The sequence below is a fragment of the Nelumbo lutea genome, chromosome 1 (genome assembly GCF_056320005.1).
Source record: "Nelumbo lutea isolate HS-2025 chromosome 1, American lotus-T2T, whole genome shotgun sequence".
Lineage (NCBI taxonomy): Eukaryota > Viridiplantae > Streptophyta > Magnoliopsida > Proteales > Nelumbonaceae > Nelumbo > Nelumbo lutea.
This window is the reverse complement of record NC_142684.1, coordinates 87,898,690-87,917,308: the sequence shown is the minus strand read 5'-3', so window position 1 is coordinate 87,917,308 and position 18,619 is coordinate 87,898,690. Positions and strand designations below refer to the sequence as shown.

General features: G+C 36.8%; 2 protein-coding genes across 3 annotated transcripts; one reads left to right on the top strand and one right to left on the bottom strand.

The window, feature by feature from the left end:
* The first annotated feature begins 1,001 nt into the window (after positions 1-1,001).
* On the top strand, positions 1,002-4,117 carry LOC148875957 (transcriptional regulator ATRX-like protein). The gene is made up of 3 exons (XM_088965816.1): positions 1,002-1,341; positions 1,615-3,348; positions 3,571-4,117. The coding sequence occupies exons 1-3, from the start codon at positions 1,264-1,266 to the stop codon at positions 3,634-3,636; spliced, it is 1,878 nt and encodes a 625-aa protein (XP_088821942.1). The 5' UTR covers positions 1,002-1,263; the 3' UTR covers positions 3,637-4,117.
* A 2,597-nt stretch (positions 4,118-6,714) lies between these two features.
* Positions 6,715-16,669, bottom strand: LOC148875956 (ribosomal protein L11 methyltransferase-like protein). 2 transcript variants are annotated; one of them, XM_088965817.1, is made up of 7 exons: positions 16,186-16,669; positions 15,030-15,113; positions 13,626-13,766; positions 12,085-12,150; positions 10,095-10,262; positions 7,707-8,036; positions 6,715-7,365 (listed from the first exon to the last, which is right to left on the bottom strand). In XM_088965817.1, exons 1-7 carry the CDS (start codon positions 16,471-16,473, stop codon positions 7,255-7,257), a joined length of 1,188 nt encoding a protein of 395 aa, XP_088821943.1. In that variant the 5' UTR covers positions 16,474-16,669; the 3' UTR covers positions 6,715-7,254. The 2 variants fall into 2 exon arrangements, with proteins under 2 accessions (XP_088821943.1, XP_088821944.1); XM_088965818.1 differs by lacking the exon at positions 10,095-10,262 and having other exon boundaries at positions 16,186-16,599.
* Between the last annotated feature and the right edge of the window lie 1,950 nt (positions 16,670-18,619).

Genomic DNA, 18,619 nt, shown 5'->3' with positions numbered 1-18,619 from the left:
TAAGCTTGGTCTAGATAAGTGAACTTTGCAATCTGAAGTCTCTGTCGGAGATTGAGAGGTACTATCACTTCTCTCACCTCCAATTGAAGGGCACCCAGAAATTGGCTTCTTCTGTAAATGAAAACCAAGGGGGTTCAACTTACATTTATCATCATCACAACTTTTGCTATTTCTTTGAGAAGTGCAAATAGCATCAGGTGTAGCTGCTGCCAAAGTAGTCGATAGAACAACAAGCAAGTCCATGGTAGAGGGAACAGGTGTATTTCCATTTGTTTTATTCAAGTTGTCTGAAGAAGCTTCTTGTGAAACATTCAAGTCAAAACTACAAGGTACAGACAATCTTGAAGCAGAATTTCCAGAGAAGGGCAAAGCGTTAATCTTGTTAAGAATCTGAATAAGTCGTTCTCTATCTGGAGTTGACAGACCATTGGCACTTTTGTCCACATTGTTACTTGTGATTGCAATGATAATTGGATCAAGCAAAATCCTATGGGATGTCAAGAACTATTAACACCATGAGAAAGTCCATCTTACCTTGAAGCTGAAATAAAATAGTTAATAGATTAACAACATCCAAATTCCCACTACCAGAATTTTCCAGGTTTCCAAGCACCAACAGCCGAGATAAAATAGTTTCTCTCTCTCTCTCCATTTGCAAGGAACAAAAAATAGAGGAAATCAGGAAAAAGAAAGGAGAAGGGGAAGAAGAAAGATCAGGGGAGACAGAGGGAAGATTTCAGAAGTTCACCATTGTTGTTCGTGTATCATAAGGTCGGAGAAGATAAATAATATTTTTTTTCGAATAGTTATTAAAAGGGTAATATGGAGATTAAAAAATATTACAATGACAGATTTCAATCAAAGGCTAACAAAAAAAGGGTCTTTTTGTCTCACAGTTATAATATAGGGGGGTTTTGTCACAAAACAAAGTATAGGATGTCTTTGTCAAAATCCCATATTACAAGGGGTATTTGTAATTTACCCTAATTTATATTATACCCAACTATATATTTCTTCTTCCCCCTCCAATATAAAAAATTAAAAACCCGAAAATGGTTCCCGGCAGCGAGAGAGCGAGCGTTCCTCTGAAGACCCGAGGCTTGCTGTAGCCTGTACCACCGAAACAGGGATTGGATAATTCTTCAATTTTACGTTCGATTCTTTCAATCTATCTGTTCCCTTTAACGCTTTCTCTTTGTCTTTTATTTTTTTTTCCTTTTTCTCTTCTCTTTATTTTGTTTGTTGCAGGTCGAACTAAAGCCAATGGCTGCCGGTAATTCCTCCTCCAGAAGAAAATCTTCGTCATCTCACAAGAAGAAGCATGTTAAGCCTTCCTCCGAGGTCTTCTATTGCTCTCTTTCTCTCTGTCTTCCATAATTTTGTTTACTTTTAGGGTTTTTTCTGATTTAATTTTACGATTCTAGATTCGGGATTGGTTTTTTTCTTTCGTTATGTGCGTTGTCTACTTGTTACTTATTTATTTATTTATTTATTTTCATTTGCCCGTATTTGGCTTCTGAAGTATGAATTGGGTCTGAGATTCTGATATGGGTTTATTTGTTATTTGATGTCCATCCTCGCTTTCGACATATCTCTTTTATATCAATTGTTTAGGTCCGAAAGAGGAGTAGGAGTAGAAAGAGAGATAAGGCTAAGAAGCTTCGTCGTCGTGATGTTTCGCTTTCTTCGTCGGATGACGATTCAAGGAGCGAGGATTTCCTGTCTGTTTATTCATCTGATTCGGAAGATGATTATAGAGGCAGGAGGGCTCGCTCTCGCACTCGAAGAGATGCGAAAGGGACAAGAAAGAGGGCTCGACGAAGCTCGTCAAGCCCTGAAGATGTCAGGGAATCACCCCATCGGAGGAAGAGAAAAGGGTCGATACGAAATGGTAGATCTGAGGCAAAGAAGAAAACCTACCAAAGGAAACGTGTGAATGCACGCTCAAGGAGAGGTGCGAGTGTTGGTTCTATGAGTAGTGACTCGTTGAGTTGTTCAACCTGTCGGGGTGGAAGTAGTGGCAGTTGGGAGAGCGAATGTGATAGGCCAAGAGGCAGGTCTGAAGGAAGAGAGAAGGATAAGAGAAATTCGAGGAGGAGTGATGGAAGAAGCAAAAGCGGATATAGGTCCAGGAGTTGTTCTTCATGCAGTGGTTGCAGCAACCAATGTAGTTATGAAGATGACAGATGGATGGGTGAGAATTCTTCTAGGCGTCTTAAATCTGTTCTTAACGTTACAACACAATCAAAGGAAATGGAGGAAAAAGAGAGGAATTGGGATGAGAATAGGGTGGAGATTATTCAGGCTTATGATGACTGCCCTTCTTCCAGAAGCAATGACAGTTGTGATGGGGGCAGAAAGAAGGAGTCAGCTTACCACCCACATATTGTGCCTGAGAAGAAGAGGCGGATAGATGATGCAAACAAGGAAGACGCTTATATTTCCAAAATTAGGAATACTGAAACTGGAGGGAGTAGTAAAGAGGATAGCAGGGCTCAAAATGATATTAGAGATCCTACCTTACCCATGGTTGGGTCAACCAAGGATTTGACAGTGAATAAGAATGAGTTTTCTGCTGGCACTGATATCACCAAGGGTGATGATTTGGAGTCACTTTTAAGGCAAAAGGCATTGGAAAATCTAAGAAAATTTCGTAGGGTGTTATACAATAACAAAAAAGCACCTCAGAAAGATGAAATTGCTATTGAAGGCAAACAGTCACCAATTACAAAGGCTGCTTCCACCCAAAATGAGTCCCACAAGGCTGATTGTATTAGACTACTAGGTGCAGGTAAAGTGGTAGCTAGCGTTAGCATACCACCAGTAGATAGAAAATCCATTAGTCCACAAAATGATGGACAAGTTTCTGATGACAGCTTCAAAGGACATAAATCCAACGCTAAACTGGATCCTGTTTGTCCAGCACCAAACAATTGTTCACCAGGTCAGACAGTTTTTGGTGGTAAAGTCACACAAACGAACAATATGATTGTCGGTGCCATTAATAACAAATCAGCTGCACCAGGTAATATAACATTTAAACAGGGAAATTCTGGTGGCAAATCCATCTTAAAGCCCACATCCACATCAGAGGAATCTCCCAGGGGGAAGTTGCCAGAGATAAAAGACAGTGCAGATAAAAGTGCTGCTGAGACCTTTAAAACTGTGCCTGAGAGTGGTAATATCCTTGAAGATGTTAACAAAGACTCTGCATTGTCTGCTCCTGGTACTTGCCTCAGTTCTACAACCGAAGAGCATGACTTAAATGAAGCCCAGGATGAAGTTAAGGAGGGCTCCCAGTTTGAGAAAAAGACGATGTCCGTGATGCATGGTGGTGAAATGGTGCAGGTAGGCTCTCTCTCCTTTCTCTCTCTCACACACACGCACACACATACATACTGACAATATCTGTTTTTTTTAATCTGTAAATGTGGAATGACTGCATTGGCTGTAGATACTACATCTACAGTTGTCAATGGGTTGGATCTGAGTTAGATGTACCTAGATCCAAGTTTTATCTAATCACTTAACTAATCATTGCATTTGTTGATTTATTTATGTCCTTGTTAGGTGAGCTACAAGGTTTACATTCCTAAGAAAACCCCAGCTTTGGCAAGGAGACATCTTCAGCGATGAAGTTTGTGTAATATGTGTCCTTGAGAACATGTAGGATTTTGTATTTTCAGAATTCTACAGTCAAGGGTCATGACTCACCTTTTGCGGTTTTATTGTATTTGAAAGCACGTGCAGGATTGATTTGAAATGCATGGCATGTTAATCAGTGGAAAAGGAAGCTCAGTGATAAGGCATTTCTTTGGCCTTCTTTACAGGTCTGTTGTTTTTTGGTAGAAGGCCTTCTTTACATGCCTCGAAAGGTTAAAAGGTATGGTAAACCATAAAACCAGTAGTATTTACCACTTGGGAATTTATTAGAGCGGTCTTTTCCATGGTTTTTTACTATAATGGAATAGATGTAAAAGATCATAGATTGTTGGACCCCATATTTCGTTTTTCTCTATTAAGTTGAGAGTTACAATTTGACGAGAGTTCTTGTTCAAAAACCCTGTACAACTTTGTAGAACTTTATTCCATTAATGAAATCATGTATGTTGGTTCATTTTTGGTGGTGAATTGTATGTTGGTTCATTGCAAATAGATAATAGATTTTCTGTTGTTTTATTGTTGGTAGAAAAGCTTGTTACCTATATTCTTCTCTTTTCTTTTGGACCAAAGTTCAAGGAATCGTAGCTTGTATGATGTTGTCATTGAGCAACCTCCCGGAGAAAGACAATTGACTTTATATTTTGGTCATCTGTATTTCATTATTACTTTGGTTTCTTATGGACGCCCTTTTAAAAAACTTGTTAGAATGCATTATGGTTTGTGTAGAAATAGATGTGGTTACAATCAATGTTTAAACTGAGGTGCTAGGGTAGGACATGAAGCATAAAAGTTTTGTGGGATATCTTATTATTTCAACAATATAGCATGAACTAACATGAATTTAACTACCGATGTAATCGTTTTTTTTTGGTAATGTTGTAAACTAATCATCTGATGATGGTTATTTGTAATTTGATCTAAACAAGTTTGTATTTGAACTTTGAAGGAATTTAGGCTGTGTTTGATAGAAAATAAGGGAGAAAACAGAAGTTTGGGAGGAAAGCTCTTGAGGAACTTTGTGCCATAAGCTGTCCTCTAGACTGAGCTTGGTGCTAACGTTGGGCCATCCACAGGAAAAGAAAATTCTCTAGGAATGTCCTTTAGTGTTCTGGGTAGCTTTGTCTTTTGAAGTTGATCATAGTGAAAGCCCACCCTATATATTTTCTAATGGTGTTATATTTTTTTTCCTTTTATCTTTCCTATTTAGTAAAGATTTAGTAAAGGGAAGAGGAGACAGGGTCTGGCTATGATTAGTTTCCGAAAGAAAATAGAATTTTGAATCCCTATTTGAACATGAGAGGAGACGTTATGTATTCAGGTAAGATTTCTGTCGATATACAAAATTGGTTCCAATTGGACCAACCCATCTGTTATAAAATTCCTTTTCTTTTCTGTTATTTTATTTTTTGTAGTGAAAGCCATCTGTTATAGAACTCAGATCCACCTTGATTTCTCAACAAAAAAGTAGTTGTTTTTGGGAATTTCTAGTGGCTAGAATTTTCTTAGCCAGTGTTCATTTATTTAGGGGTGTGGCTCGTTTAAGAACAAGCTGCAGTTAGTTCTGGAACACGAACGCGTCTGTTTGGCATCGTTGCCGTTGTTTCAAAAAATGGTGACACATCAGTGCCATGTCGGAAAAAATGGTGCTCTAAGCAAGGTTTTAAAATAAAAAAATTTAAAATTTTGAAAAATGGTCAAAACCGTTTGAACGGTTAACTAGCTGGTTCAGCGGTTTGCTGATCAAAATCAATGGTTTTGGGGGAAAAAGCGGTTTTGGAGAAAAACGGAACTGGTCAATTGGCCAGGTGACCAGTTTCCGGTTTTTCCAGTTCGGTCTGGTTTTAAAAACAGTGGCTCCAAGCCATGCCTTAAAAATCGAGAATGCATAGTTTGGAGCAATGCTGAATTTGTTGTTTCCTGGAGCTATAGTTCGTTGCTGCCAATAGGGACATGAGGTGGCAATGACAGGGACGTGATGTAGCATTGAATGATAAGCATCAGTGCTGAAAACATTTCTTGGAGCATTGGTACCAAACAGAAAACGTTATTGTTGCAGCATTGCTTTAGAAAACGTCCTATTTAGCAACAACGTTTCCAAGCAAAAAAAAAACACTTTTATCAGAAAACAATACTGCCAAGTGCCAATCCACACATCAGCAGAACCGTTGCATCTGCTGCATCGATGCCAAACATATACAAAAATCTCGTGCATAGTTCAATTTGGAACACAAAATCTCGTGCCAGCCTAGTCCCACCGATGTCTGATTCTAAAATGTTACACCCCTCATTGGCGTGAACAGGGGCACGACAGAAGCAATGCACAATTTCATATATAAACTACATTATTTCAAATTTATTACAAATTATTCATACCTAGGAGTAAAAAGTACATCTTCAGAAGACAGTTGATCAAATTACAAATTATTTCAAATTTATCTCTGATTCCTTGCTTCACTTCTATTTGTACTACTTTTTATTGACCTTTGTAAGCTTTTGTAATTTGATCTATTTTTATTAAATGTACTGGAATTATAATGTTTATATATTAATAATATAATTATTATTTTTATATATTAGATTTATATATATATATATATATATATATGTATATATATATATATATATATTGTGTGTGTGTGTGTTAGATGTACTTAAATAATTTTTTGTTTCATTTATTTATATTATTTTGAATTATGTTTAATTATTTTGTGATGCTTTATTTATATAAATTAATTTTAAAATTTCTTTTCAGATTAATTGTAAAATGTTACTCATGCATAGCATATTGAAAATATATGTATTGATGCCTGAGCAATGATATTGGTGATATTGTCCTTTTCTTCCATATCATGGACAATATCATCAATTATGAACTCATGGACATGAAGAAAATTGTGAAAATCCCATGCTGTAAGCGGTCATCCTTGTTCATAATTGAAGAAAAGTGATGATATTGTCCATGCTTAATTCTACGTTCGAAAATACTAGGAATTCCAAGCATTTGCATGATTGCAATATTGATTGCATCGTGATTTGTGAGACAAATGATCATTGGCGTGAACAGGGGCACGACAGAACCAATGCACAATTTCATATATAAACTACATTATTTCAAATTTATTACAAATTATTCATACCTATTAGAAAAAAAGTACGTCTTCAGAAGGCAGATTCAGTGAACGCAAACACATTTCCAATGGATCCTTAGCAAGAATTACAATGAAATACAGCAGCTAATTTAAAAGTACGATACCAGATATATTGGAAAAGGAGTTTGTGAAAATCCCATGCTTTAAATTGTTCATTGGGACCTTGGCATGCATAGATAGGAAAGAGGATGACCGGATGAGCTTGGCACAGAAGAACTGCTGAACACGCCATAAGCAGTTCTCGCCTATACACTGCAAAACATTAGTGAGAATGTTGGAAAGCTGCAGCTGTGCCAACCGCCAAGTCAATCGACATGGTCTAGGAATGTACTGAAACTGAATCTCATATGGTGGGAACCAGTGCTGTCAATCAGTAAAACCAAACCATTCTTCCACAGTTCCAACTTCCACGTCGTGTTCAAATAAAGCCCAGATGAAATCTTCAGCTGTATTTGGTAATCCTTTTTCTTCCGCTGAGGCAGACCCAGCCATCCATCTCCGACACTGACATACCTTCCAAGAACTGCATATATCGTCCTTCAATTTGTGGAAGCTGCTTTTAAAAAAAATAATAAAATGACATCAGGAACTGCATATATCCAACGTTTGTTGGATGTGTACCACATGAAATCAGTGGGGAATGGCTCCTTTAGCACCTAGCCTCCTATTAAAGGAACGGGATCTTCTCCTCACTTGGGCGCCTCACATGCACATCCACCGTGCATTGGGAACATCTCCCGTGAAAAATAACTTATAAGTACGGGAGATGATCCCAATGCATGGTACGATGTGCGTGTGAGGAGCATATCCGGTCTCCCTATTAAAGCATTTACCCGGATTTGTTTATTAATGTTTTTTTATCAAATACAAATGGGAATTCTGCATGGTGCATACCTGCTCAGATAAGATTCCAGATACACCGACCACTGCTCCAGGCTTGGCATAAGAAACAATATGATCTGCCATTTCCATTACAGGATTTAAAAGTATATTTGCTATGACAATATCAAACTTTTCTTTTTCAGCAACGAGTCGTATGCCATGTGAGCTCTGTCCTTTCACATTTCCATCCGTAGTTCCAACTGCAGAAAGAGGATTGCCCATGCTATCGACCAGACATAATTGCATTTCCTGAGGTCCTACGTTGTTCAGAGCAGCATTCTGAAGTGCAGATCTTATCGCCTGGGGATCTACATCAACTCCGACTGATAAGGCAGCACCTAACTGCATTTTGACATTCATTTGGTGAAAATGACTGTTTCAAGCTGCTTCAGATTATTCAGGGGGGCAACACAAGTAGGAGAAATGTACAAAGGGATTGAGCCCAAAAGCTATGGCAAAGTTTTCTGGATGGGTGAACAGGGTCGCACAGTTTGATGTAATGAGAAATTCAAGCCCAATGGCAATAAGTAGCTGGAAGCTGGTCTAGAAGTACTTCAATCACCCTGAGTTTTAGAATTCTTGAGGGAAACCAACAGAGAAACCACCTGAATGGTGCTAATCTAGGAAATTCAAAAGTTTGAACTCTGAAAAGCACATTTGTATTCAAAATTGTAACCCTATTCTATAACAGCAAATGCACTGGACTTCAAGGCTGCATTTTGGTTGGATGTAGGATATTGTGAAGATGGTTATATTGGGAAAATACTAATTTGTTAGTTTTTAATTGCTAGTATATATGAGAGGAAGCAAAATTTTATCAAGATCTAGAGTGAAAAACAATGCAAAATGACTTTGTACAGATCTAGAAGGCAAATCATTTTGCTTGGAGTCTTCAACGAGATAGTTTGTTTAACTTTTGAGAGTCTTATAGATAACAGTTTCTTCAAATCACTAACATCTATGCAAGCTTTAATTTCATACAACACTCTCTCATCCACCTAACCCTACAATCTAGCTGTTCTCTTTTTTTTTTTTTTTTTTCCTTTCTGTTTGCTTGCTATCATAATTCTCAAATTGATTCTTATAAAGAAAATCACCCAAAAACTAAAACAACATAAACTAGCTTCCAAAAGCAATTCCTACCAATAAATTCCAACCTACTTCAATTTCTTCATCATCAACAAAACTGAGAATTTGCTCAAATGACATTCAAAACTATGATATTGGACTTATTAATGATGCCAAAATTCAAGCTAAATGATCAAAATTTGATCAGATGAGAAGATATGTGCCAAATATATGATGGTTTAACATCTTTAAAATTTCCTTCTTTCTCTGCATCTTTCTTGCATAGAATTTTTACTTTCTAGAGACTTTTCCCACACATTCATGCATTATCACATCTTGCCAAGTAATATAGGCTCTAATATTAGAACCTCTAGGGGGAAGAATGGGTCCAAATTCATGGTGGAGAAATACTTAAGTCCAATGGCTAGTAATGTTCCATGTTTTCATCAGGAGGTGGGAAATAGTTGTGAATTAGTGGGTTGAATTTTTTTTTTCATATGGTAATAAAGCATATCATAGGCAAGCTTCCCATGCAAGTTTTATTAGGATATAGTACAACCATAGTTGTCAAGACAATAAATTGAAACAACTAGAAAACATTAACAAAGAAGAATCAAACATCACGTAACCTATGAAATAACTAGGAGATGAGGCCCTATTTTGTTAATGCAGGAGATACAGATAACGTGCATGTGTCTGTTAGTATTAAATAAAAGAATGAAAAGAAAAAAACAAATTAAAGATGTAATTTGAATATAACAGAGCGATATAAGGATAGAGAGTGTATATGAGTGTGATAATTACAAAAAATAAAATAAAGGAATACATGAAGGGGTGGAGAGCCAAAGACCCTGTTTTGGTTGCAGCTAAAAGGATAAAGAGGAGTTATGTAGGATTTAAAAGAAAGAACAAATGAAGAGGCAAAGCCCTTGATTTTCCACAGAGGAGAAGAGATGTGGCTTGTTTAGTTCATTGGAATTGAGAAAGAAGTAGAAGCCTCTTGTGAAAATTTCATGAAGGTTACTAGTTGAAGCTTTACTGAGTGAACATATTGCTTTCCCATTGTCATTGTGGTTTGCCCTAAATATATGTCAATCTTTTCTTTTCTTTTTTTCTAAATAATTATCTTCTGAAAGCATCTTTTTTTTTTAATAAGTTCTGAAAACATCTTTTTCATAGAGTCACACTTTTGGGATCCCCTTTAGGCTGGTATTAGCTTTCTATAAAGACAATGCTGATTAAACTAAATAGATTGAACAATGCTAAATTTCTTGGATAAGCTTTCTTAAGTTTTAATTCAATTGTTTAAAACAGAAATCTAAAAAGTGTTACTTTTAGTGCTGCAATTCCAAGAATTCCAGAACCAGTTCCATAGTCCAAAAAAAATTCTCCTCCTTTTATCAAGCTATACAACAGCACCAAACACAATTTAGTTGTAGGGTGGTCCCCAGTTCCAAATGCCAATCCTGGATTAAGAATAATATTTGTTGCTTGAGCATCCTGTAGCAGAATATACAAACACAATTACGTATAATTCAAACGACAATAATAGACAATATAGACAGTGAAGTTCAAATTTATTTCAGTGTGCAGAATATAATTCGGGTGGACATGGTCCACATGTATAGGAAGATGGAAATCCAACCAAAATCAAAGCACCATATATGATCAACATTGGGAAGGTAAGTTATATCTCAGATATGAAGTATATGATCAACATTAGGAAGATGCAAATCCAGCCAAAAGTAAAGCACCCTATATGATCAACATTAACAAGGTAAGTGATATCTCAGAAACAAAGTAGATAATCAGATAGGTACAACTGGGTCTTTCACTTTTTCCTGAACAAGTTTTGGATCTTCTGCAACAGTGGCATTGCAAAGGCCTAGGAAGCAGGGGTAAGATCTATTGGAGCACAGTGATCCATGCAATGATGTGGGGTGTTTGGGGAAGAAAGGAACATCGGAACTTTTGAAAACAAAACCAGGAATACCAAAGACCTGATCTCTCACATTACTTTCTTATGCAACATTTGGGTTATTATTTCTGAAGTTTTCAAAGGTATTTCCCTAAATGACCTACTGAGTAATTTAACATAAATCCTCTACTCCTCTCCAGGAAATGTTTTTACTCAAACAATCCGTTCTAGTGAGGAGGATCTGATAACTCTAAGTTTTGACAGTAGTGCCCAAGGATCTACAGTCCAAGCAGAAATTAGAGGAGTAATCCGTGGGACAGGGGGGAACATCTTTTGGGCTTTCAATGGACTGATTGGGAGAGCTGGTGCTACCAAGGCAGAGATCTCAGTTGCTCTTACAGGTCTTTGTTGTGATAAAATGTTAGGCCTTTCCTCTCTATCCATCGAAGGTGACTAGGGGGTGATGGTTCGGTTAACCAAACCGTGGGGCTTTTTTTGGAACCGAACTGGTACTACTGTTTTTTGGAAAACCGGTAACCGGAACCGAACCGAAGCCAGTCGGTTAACCGGTTGACCAGTTCGGTTAACCATCGGTTTCGGTTCATCGGTTTTTTGGTTTTTTAATTTTAATATATATTATAAAAAATATATATAAATATATAATAAAAATTATAAATATATAAAATATTATATTATAAATATATATTTCTATGTATAATGCATATTTATTAATTTATAATATATAAAAAATATAAAATATATAGAAATATATGTATACCGGTTGGTTCGGTTAACTGCCAGTTTTCTATATTGGTTAACTGAAACCGAACCAGTACCTATGGTTTTTTAAAAACACCGAAACAACCGGTTCGGTTAACCGTTTTTTGGTTCAGTTTCCGTCAGTTTTATCAGTTGGTTCGGTTTTTCGGTTTTTTTTTTTTTTTCTCACCCGTAAAGGTGACTCTGCTAAGACAATGAATTAGCTAAGGCAGGAGAGCGGAGGACCTTGGAGGCTTGCTCATCTGCTGACCAAAGCTAGAGATATTTTGGCCTCTCTGAGTGTGAAGTTAGTTTGGATTCCTAGGGAACTAAACACTGTAGCTGATACTTCTTTGCCTTTGTAGTTCTATTTGTGCCTTCTAAGGCTCTTGTACTCTGTTAACTTTTAATAAATCTCAGTTAACCTTTCTCAAAAAATCAGATACAGGTAATCTGATTATCTATGCAGTAAAGCTTCTGAAAGTAAATTGAATATAACCAGATTGATCACAAAAAAAATTTCAGAAACTCTAGAAGCAATTGAGAAAGAAATCAACTTCCAAAATTGATAATTCTCAAGTATAATCAACAACCACAGCAAGAGAACCTCAAAAACGTATAAGAGAGTTAAGTAGTTAACCATACTGGGGGAGTTCTCCATTCTGGCACTATCCAAAGATCCTCAGATATTTTCACAGGATGAAAAGATTCCTGTAACATATGAAGAAAAAGTTACAGATGAAATATTTGAGGTTAAATATAGCATAGATGCAAGTATGACACTTGATAGGATCTAATGGAGAATTTTATAGAAGATAAAACATAATAGATACTGGTAAAAAATAAAGAAATATACCATACAATAGGAAAATAAAATTAATCTTTCATTTCAGAGAGCGAACTGTTTCTAATATTGATTAAAATAAAAGACAAAATGAAAAAAAAAGGAAAAGAAAGAAAAAACATACATTAACAATCAAACGAAAAGTCAAACGATACAAACAAAAAAAGACAAAAAAAAAAAAAAAACTATAGAGATGATTGGACTCTGGAAACAGTTTAATCAGAAGATGTATTATGGGCCTATAAGAATGAGTTAAAAATTTTAAATTGCTAACAAGAAGCATGGAGGTAAAGCTTCAATTGGTACAGAGGGCAGAAAATAGTTTTGCAGATAACCTAGCAAAGCAAGAGGTGAAAGGGATCAAATGTTTTGGGCAAAGTTGTAAGAACATAATGGGGGAGATTAGAAGTTTTATCTCCATCCAAATGATTGTATACCTGTACACTTTAATGGTTCATTATTAATTGACAGTTACTGATAAAAAAAATTGACTCCATGAACCCACAGTGCAACCTTACCATCTCTGGTAAAGTTCAAAATGAAACAAATAGTGCATCTTTTCATGATAGAAGAAATTAGTGAGGATGGTCATAACATTCTCCCAGTAAAAAGATTGTAACTTAAAAATTGAAAAAAGAAAATTAATAACATAGAATCCAAATCCTTTACCAATGCTAGCAGATAACTGGAAGGGAATTAGTTTTTATCGAGGTTGTCAGACTCGGACTGGATACAACCATTTGGGTCACTGGGTCACAGGTTGAATGGTTTGGCCATTAATCTTGTTTAAATAAAAAAGCAAAAAATGGAAAATAAAAACTAGCAAACACTTCCAGATTATCTTTCAAAGCTATTTTATACCAAAACAAGTCAAACAATAAATATTATGGGTTATAAGAGGTATTTGCACATTTATACCAAAACAAGTCAACATCTGGTGAACTAAATTTCTAAATCTTGTTTCACCATACACTAGAGTAGAGCTGTTTTTTCTGAAGTATAAGTTGAATATCAGTCTATCAGGACAAGGAAGCATCAATAATTCAATACAAGGCAGTTATCCTAACACATAAGCATATACTATACTATTATGAAGTGACTACTGGATAGTATTAACAAGATGGTATTCCATATCTGAAGATCAATATGAATCACTAAAGGATGTTGATAAGCCTGGCATGTGTAACTAAGAAAATAATAAAAGAAAGGAAGGCATTCAAATTAAATGAACTGTATAGTGTATACATAGTCATTAAGAAATTAAAATAAAGAGAGATGAAACAATCAATAGATATTAACAGATAAAGAACATATTGCAAGACATACAGAGGTATGTATTAACCTGTGTTTTCTTTATCCAGTCACAGTGCTCGCCCATTGTGACTACATAACTAGGCATATCTTTCAACCCAATTGAGCCAGCAGCATTTGAAATACATGCACCCACATCTTGGCATTCTGTAAATATGGAATTTATGCTGATCTGCAGGAACATCATTTACAAATCAAACAGAATCAGGTACAATGCTTTTGAGTGAGGAATTCTGGGGAAGGAGAGATCACAGCAGACAATTCAGCTTCTCTGAAGTGGTAACATCCTTTCTTCTTTCCTTTCCTTTTCTTTCTTGTGGGTTCAGTCTCATCATTAACCCAATAAAGGCTTCATTGAAATTCCACTTCTAGTTATTTGTTATCTGAGTGGTGTGCACCACATGCATACATTTAACCCAAGTCAAGGGAGTGTTGTTGTTCCTGGACTCCATTTTGTCAATCTTTGGATTGTAATTCCTCCTGCCAATTTATTCTGGAGCTTTTCGCTTTTAAATTTCTTCTTCCAGTCAGTTTTCTTCTCCAAAGAGACCCTTGTAATCCCCCCTTCTCTTTGTGGGAAACAATGTGAGAGAAGAGGGAGAGAGTGAGCCAGTAGCCCATGGACCAGATAATCCAAAATGGCCTTCTGTGGGCCCTGGTCCACGCCAGGATGGGCTTGGACAGAAGATCTAGCAGCAGGCTCATAATTTTATAGGCAAGGCCTTCTGGGGTAGGCTAGCAATGATCACTCCTAGTCAGAATTCAGGGCTATCCCCAATATATGCTAGTGTGATATACAGAACAGCCCAGTGAACGAGGCTCATACCAATGTGGGGTCTGTGGAGGGCCAGATATATGTAGCTTTATCCCTGGAGATACACCGAGAGGCTGTTTCCAAGATTTGAACCCTGGTCACCCAGGTCACAATGGAGCAACCTAACAGTTGCGCTTAAGACCACCCTCTAGTGTGATATCCTTTCCTTAATGGATAAATCTAGATAATGCCAATTACAAGTTAACCCTGTTTAAGTTGTTAATTCTAACAGTCAAATTAACACATGTTAGAAGTCATCAACTTCAAGGAAAAGATGCACACATGCACATATTATTATCCAATCTATTGAAATTCCTAGTTCCGTAGCATGAGTAGGTCACTTATAATATAAAGAACAGGAGTAGGTCATCTGGATGATTTCCAGCATATATGCATAGGGATGCTTGACATGTTGTACAGAACTCATTCTTTTATATGACCTAATAAAGCTTTAACAGTTACCGATATAAAAAAGATTATGGATATAATTAAAAAGAACAAAATCAATAAAGGGAAATGATAAATATCTATCAAAAAAATAAAGGGAAATGATAAATGTAGGTTACTCTTTTCATAAAGAAGGGTGCTGAAAAGAAATGACAAATTATCTAATGGGCATACCTCATCAGTACTATCACAATCATCTGGTTCGTCCATGCTAGCAGAGCTAGCACCAAAGCATAGGAGAGCATCTGAAAGCATATCCTGGCCAATGGAGAGTTTGTTAGACAGTTCAGAATTGCGTATTATTAAGGAGCTGAGATGAATAAATAGTCTTTAAATGATAACAACATGAATATTCAGTGAGGGAGTAACTTTCGTGACTGAATTGAGGCATGTCAAGAACCATGGTAAAGAAGATTGCAAGAAATAACCAGTTCAAAGAGGACAATAAGCCCATGTAAAATTTATAACTATTGAACAAACAAAAACAATTACAAATACTATAAAAAATGTTGTTGTATCTTATTAGTTACTGTTGCAATAGTTTTTAATTTCTTGCATTTTTTTTTTCTGTAGCGCACTTCAGCTCTATCTTATTAGTTACTGTTGCAATATTTTTAGTCCAATTTTTTCATATTATGGTCTTCTTGCTAGTATAACATAACGATACAACACATGAAGTATACAAGAATGAGTAAATTAAATGAGTTCTCCTGTGTGACAGTGTGGCTGCCTGAGGAATAAACGAACATCAGTTTACGCTAACATGTTTCCTTTTGTTTCTTTTAAAATTTAAATACTTTGGACTCCAACAAACATCCATGTCACGTTTCAGCTAACAAAAAGAATCATAAGCACAAATAGAGTACAGTTCTTACTACTTGGGTAAGAAATTAAAGGAACCCTCGAGGTAGTCGACTGCGTCCAGGAAAGAGAAAAATCAAAAGAAGAACAAGGGACCCTCCAACTCCAGGATATGGGAAGGACCACAAAGCACCGTATCAAACAAAGATTTAGTCGTAGAATGCACTTGATGAGTTCTCGTGCAAACTTCATAGCTAAATGCTTCATAGAGGTCAACCGATTAAGCATTTAGTTTTGAAATGCAACTTGGTTTCAGACTCAATTCCATAACCACATGGTGGAAGCAAGGAAGCTGTTTGCTACCACCTTCCTTTAATCGAACTCGAAGAACAGACAGCATAGTTATACAACATCACAAGTTATCAATCTTTAGGCAGTGAATTAATAACGAGACTTTCCAACAAACATGAGGAAGAAAAAGAAAGCAAATATGTGCATTCTCGGAAACCTGAAGAAGAGAGAAGCTCACCGCAACATCTTTTCGACAACGAATGCGAACAGACAGGTAACTTGAAGCCGATGCTTCATTGGTCGAAGCTTCAGAAGAGGCCGAAAGGTTGGCAAGCAAGGGACTAAGGCACCGCCACTCTTTGGCTTGGCCGCTTATCCGGGGAGCCGGTAAGAAATGACCGAGTGTAGAGAGAGAAGGAAGGAGAGCACTCGTAGGGCGAACTAACTGGAGAGATGGAATGTAGAAGGTGGTAGAGCAAGTGTAAACGCGTCTGAACAACAAATTTCGCAGGGAAGCCATCAACATTCTTGCTTGCACTGTCGCCAGTCCAGGTCTCCCGGTGAATCGGTGGTGGCTGAAATTCCGACCCACTCTGAAAGCTCTGAGGATTTATCTAAAATCTAAAGCGCCGATACGATTTTCAGTTGGAGTGGCGAACTATGACCTAGGCCCAGGCCCATCGCTTTTGGTTGGGTAATTTGGTCCAGATTCCAGAGTCAATGGACCTGGACTGGATTTTCGACATACTTGTGCTTTTCACTTGGGTACGGACTACGAAACCTTTATCTCCACCGTCGAATCCCTCCTTTCTCTAATAACCAGCGTTAAGGCCTTGTTTGGTTTGAGGAAGTAATTTTGTGAAATTATAACTTTACCTCAACTTTCTGCTTCTTGCTTATTTTCTATCAAACCAAACAAGTAATTTTGTGGATTTTTCTTTTCTTTTTTTTTTGGCGAGTAGAGTTGTGTTTTCTGTTTGAACCAATTCAGCCGGTGATTTGATAATATTATCCTCCTATGCTTTAAAATTATGTATTTATTAGGCTCAAAATAGTATATGTTAATTTGAAATTGATCCGATTAAGGGTGATCCAAATTCGATGTGCAGTTGGATCAAATATGAATCCATCTCTATTAAATCTAATATAATTCAATTTAAATACATATATACTTAAGTAATAAAAAAAAAAAAGTGTCAATAATTTAACAACGAAAACGACATTCACAAAATTGAATGGTGAAACAAGATTCATCTAGCGTCTTTTTGGCATCAATGCCGTTGCTTCAGAAAACAGCGATACATAATCGCTACATCGGAAAAAATGGTGTTCCAAGAAACGTCTATCTATTTGGAATCGTTTTTCCATAAAAAACTGTGTTACAAGCCATGCCTTGAAAATCGGGAAGAGATGACTTAGAGCAATGCCAAACTTGGTGTTTGTTTGGCATCGATGTCGTTCCAGAAAACGGTGACACATCAGTGCCACCATGGAAAAAAATGGTGCTCCAGGAAACACATGTTGTTTGGGACCGTTTTTCTATAAAAAATGGTGCTCTAAGCCATGCCTTGGAAATTGAGAAGGCATAGTTGGAGTAACATTGAATTTGGCGTTTCCTGGAACTACAGCTCGTTGCTTCCAACAGGGACATGAGGTGGCAATGGCAAGAACATGACATGGCACTGGATAATAGGTACTAGTGCTGAAGCTGAAAACATTTCCTGGAGCATTGGTACCAAATAGAAAGCGTTGTTGTTGCTCCAGGAAACGTCCTACCTGGCAGTAACGTTTCCAACAAAAAAAAGAAATCGTTTTCTCAGAAAACAGTGCTTCCAACCCACACATCAGTAGCACCATTTTCTGGATCTGCAGCATCGATACCAAACATATACTTGGTGTTTCCTGGAGCTATCACAACTCATTGCTACCAACGGGGACATGAGGTGACAGTGATAGGAGCATGATGCGGCACTGGATAATAGGTACTAGTGTTGAAAATGTTTCCTGAAGCATTGGTACCAAATAGAAAAAAAACACCGTTTTCTGAGAAAATAGTGCTTCCAACCCACATATCAGTAGAAAACGGTGTTGTATATGCAGATTGAGTTAAAAGCACCATTTTTGCAAAAAATGATGCCTTTTTTTTTGTTTGGAATCGTTGTTGCCAGGTAGGACGTTTCCTGGAGCAACAACTTCTTTTTTCTGTTTGGTACCAATGCTCCAAGAAACGTTTTCTACACTTCTACAAATTATCCAGTGCCACATCACTGTCCTATTGGTAGCAATGAGCTGCAGCTCGAGCTCCAGGAAACACTAAATTTAACATTGCTCCAAACCATACCTTCCCACTTTCTAAGCCATGACTTAAAATACCATTTTCTATGGAAAAACAGTTCCAAACAAATGGCTATTTATTTATTGGAGCATCATTTTTTTTTATATAGTACCATTTTCTGGAGCAACCGCAACGGTTCCAAAGAGACGCTAGTCAATCCCATGTAGTTGAGATTAGACATGACGATGATGCTTATTATAGATACTTACATTCTATGATTCTATCCATTGGTAAAGTCAATTCTAATGTTGTGTTTGTATTAAAGAATCGTTGGTTCGAGTTTCATTAAATGCATTTTCAATATATATTGTTCATGATATACCATTCTCGGAGTAAT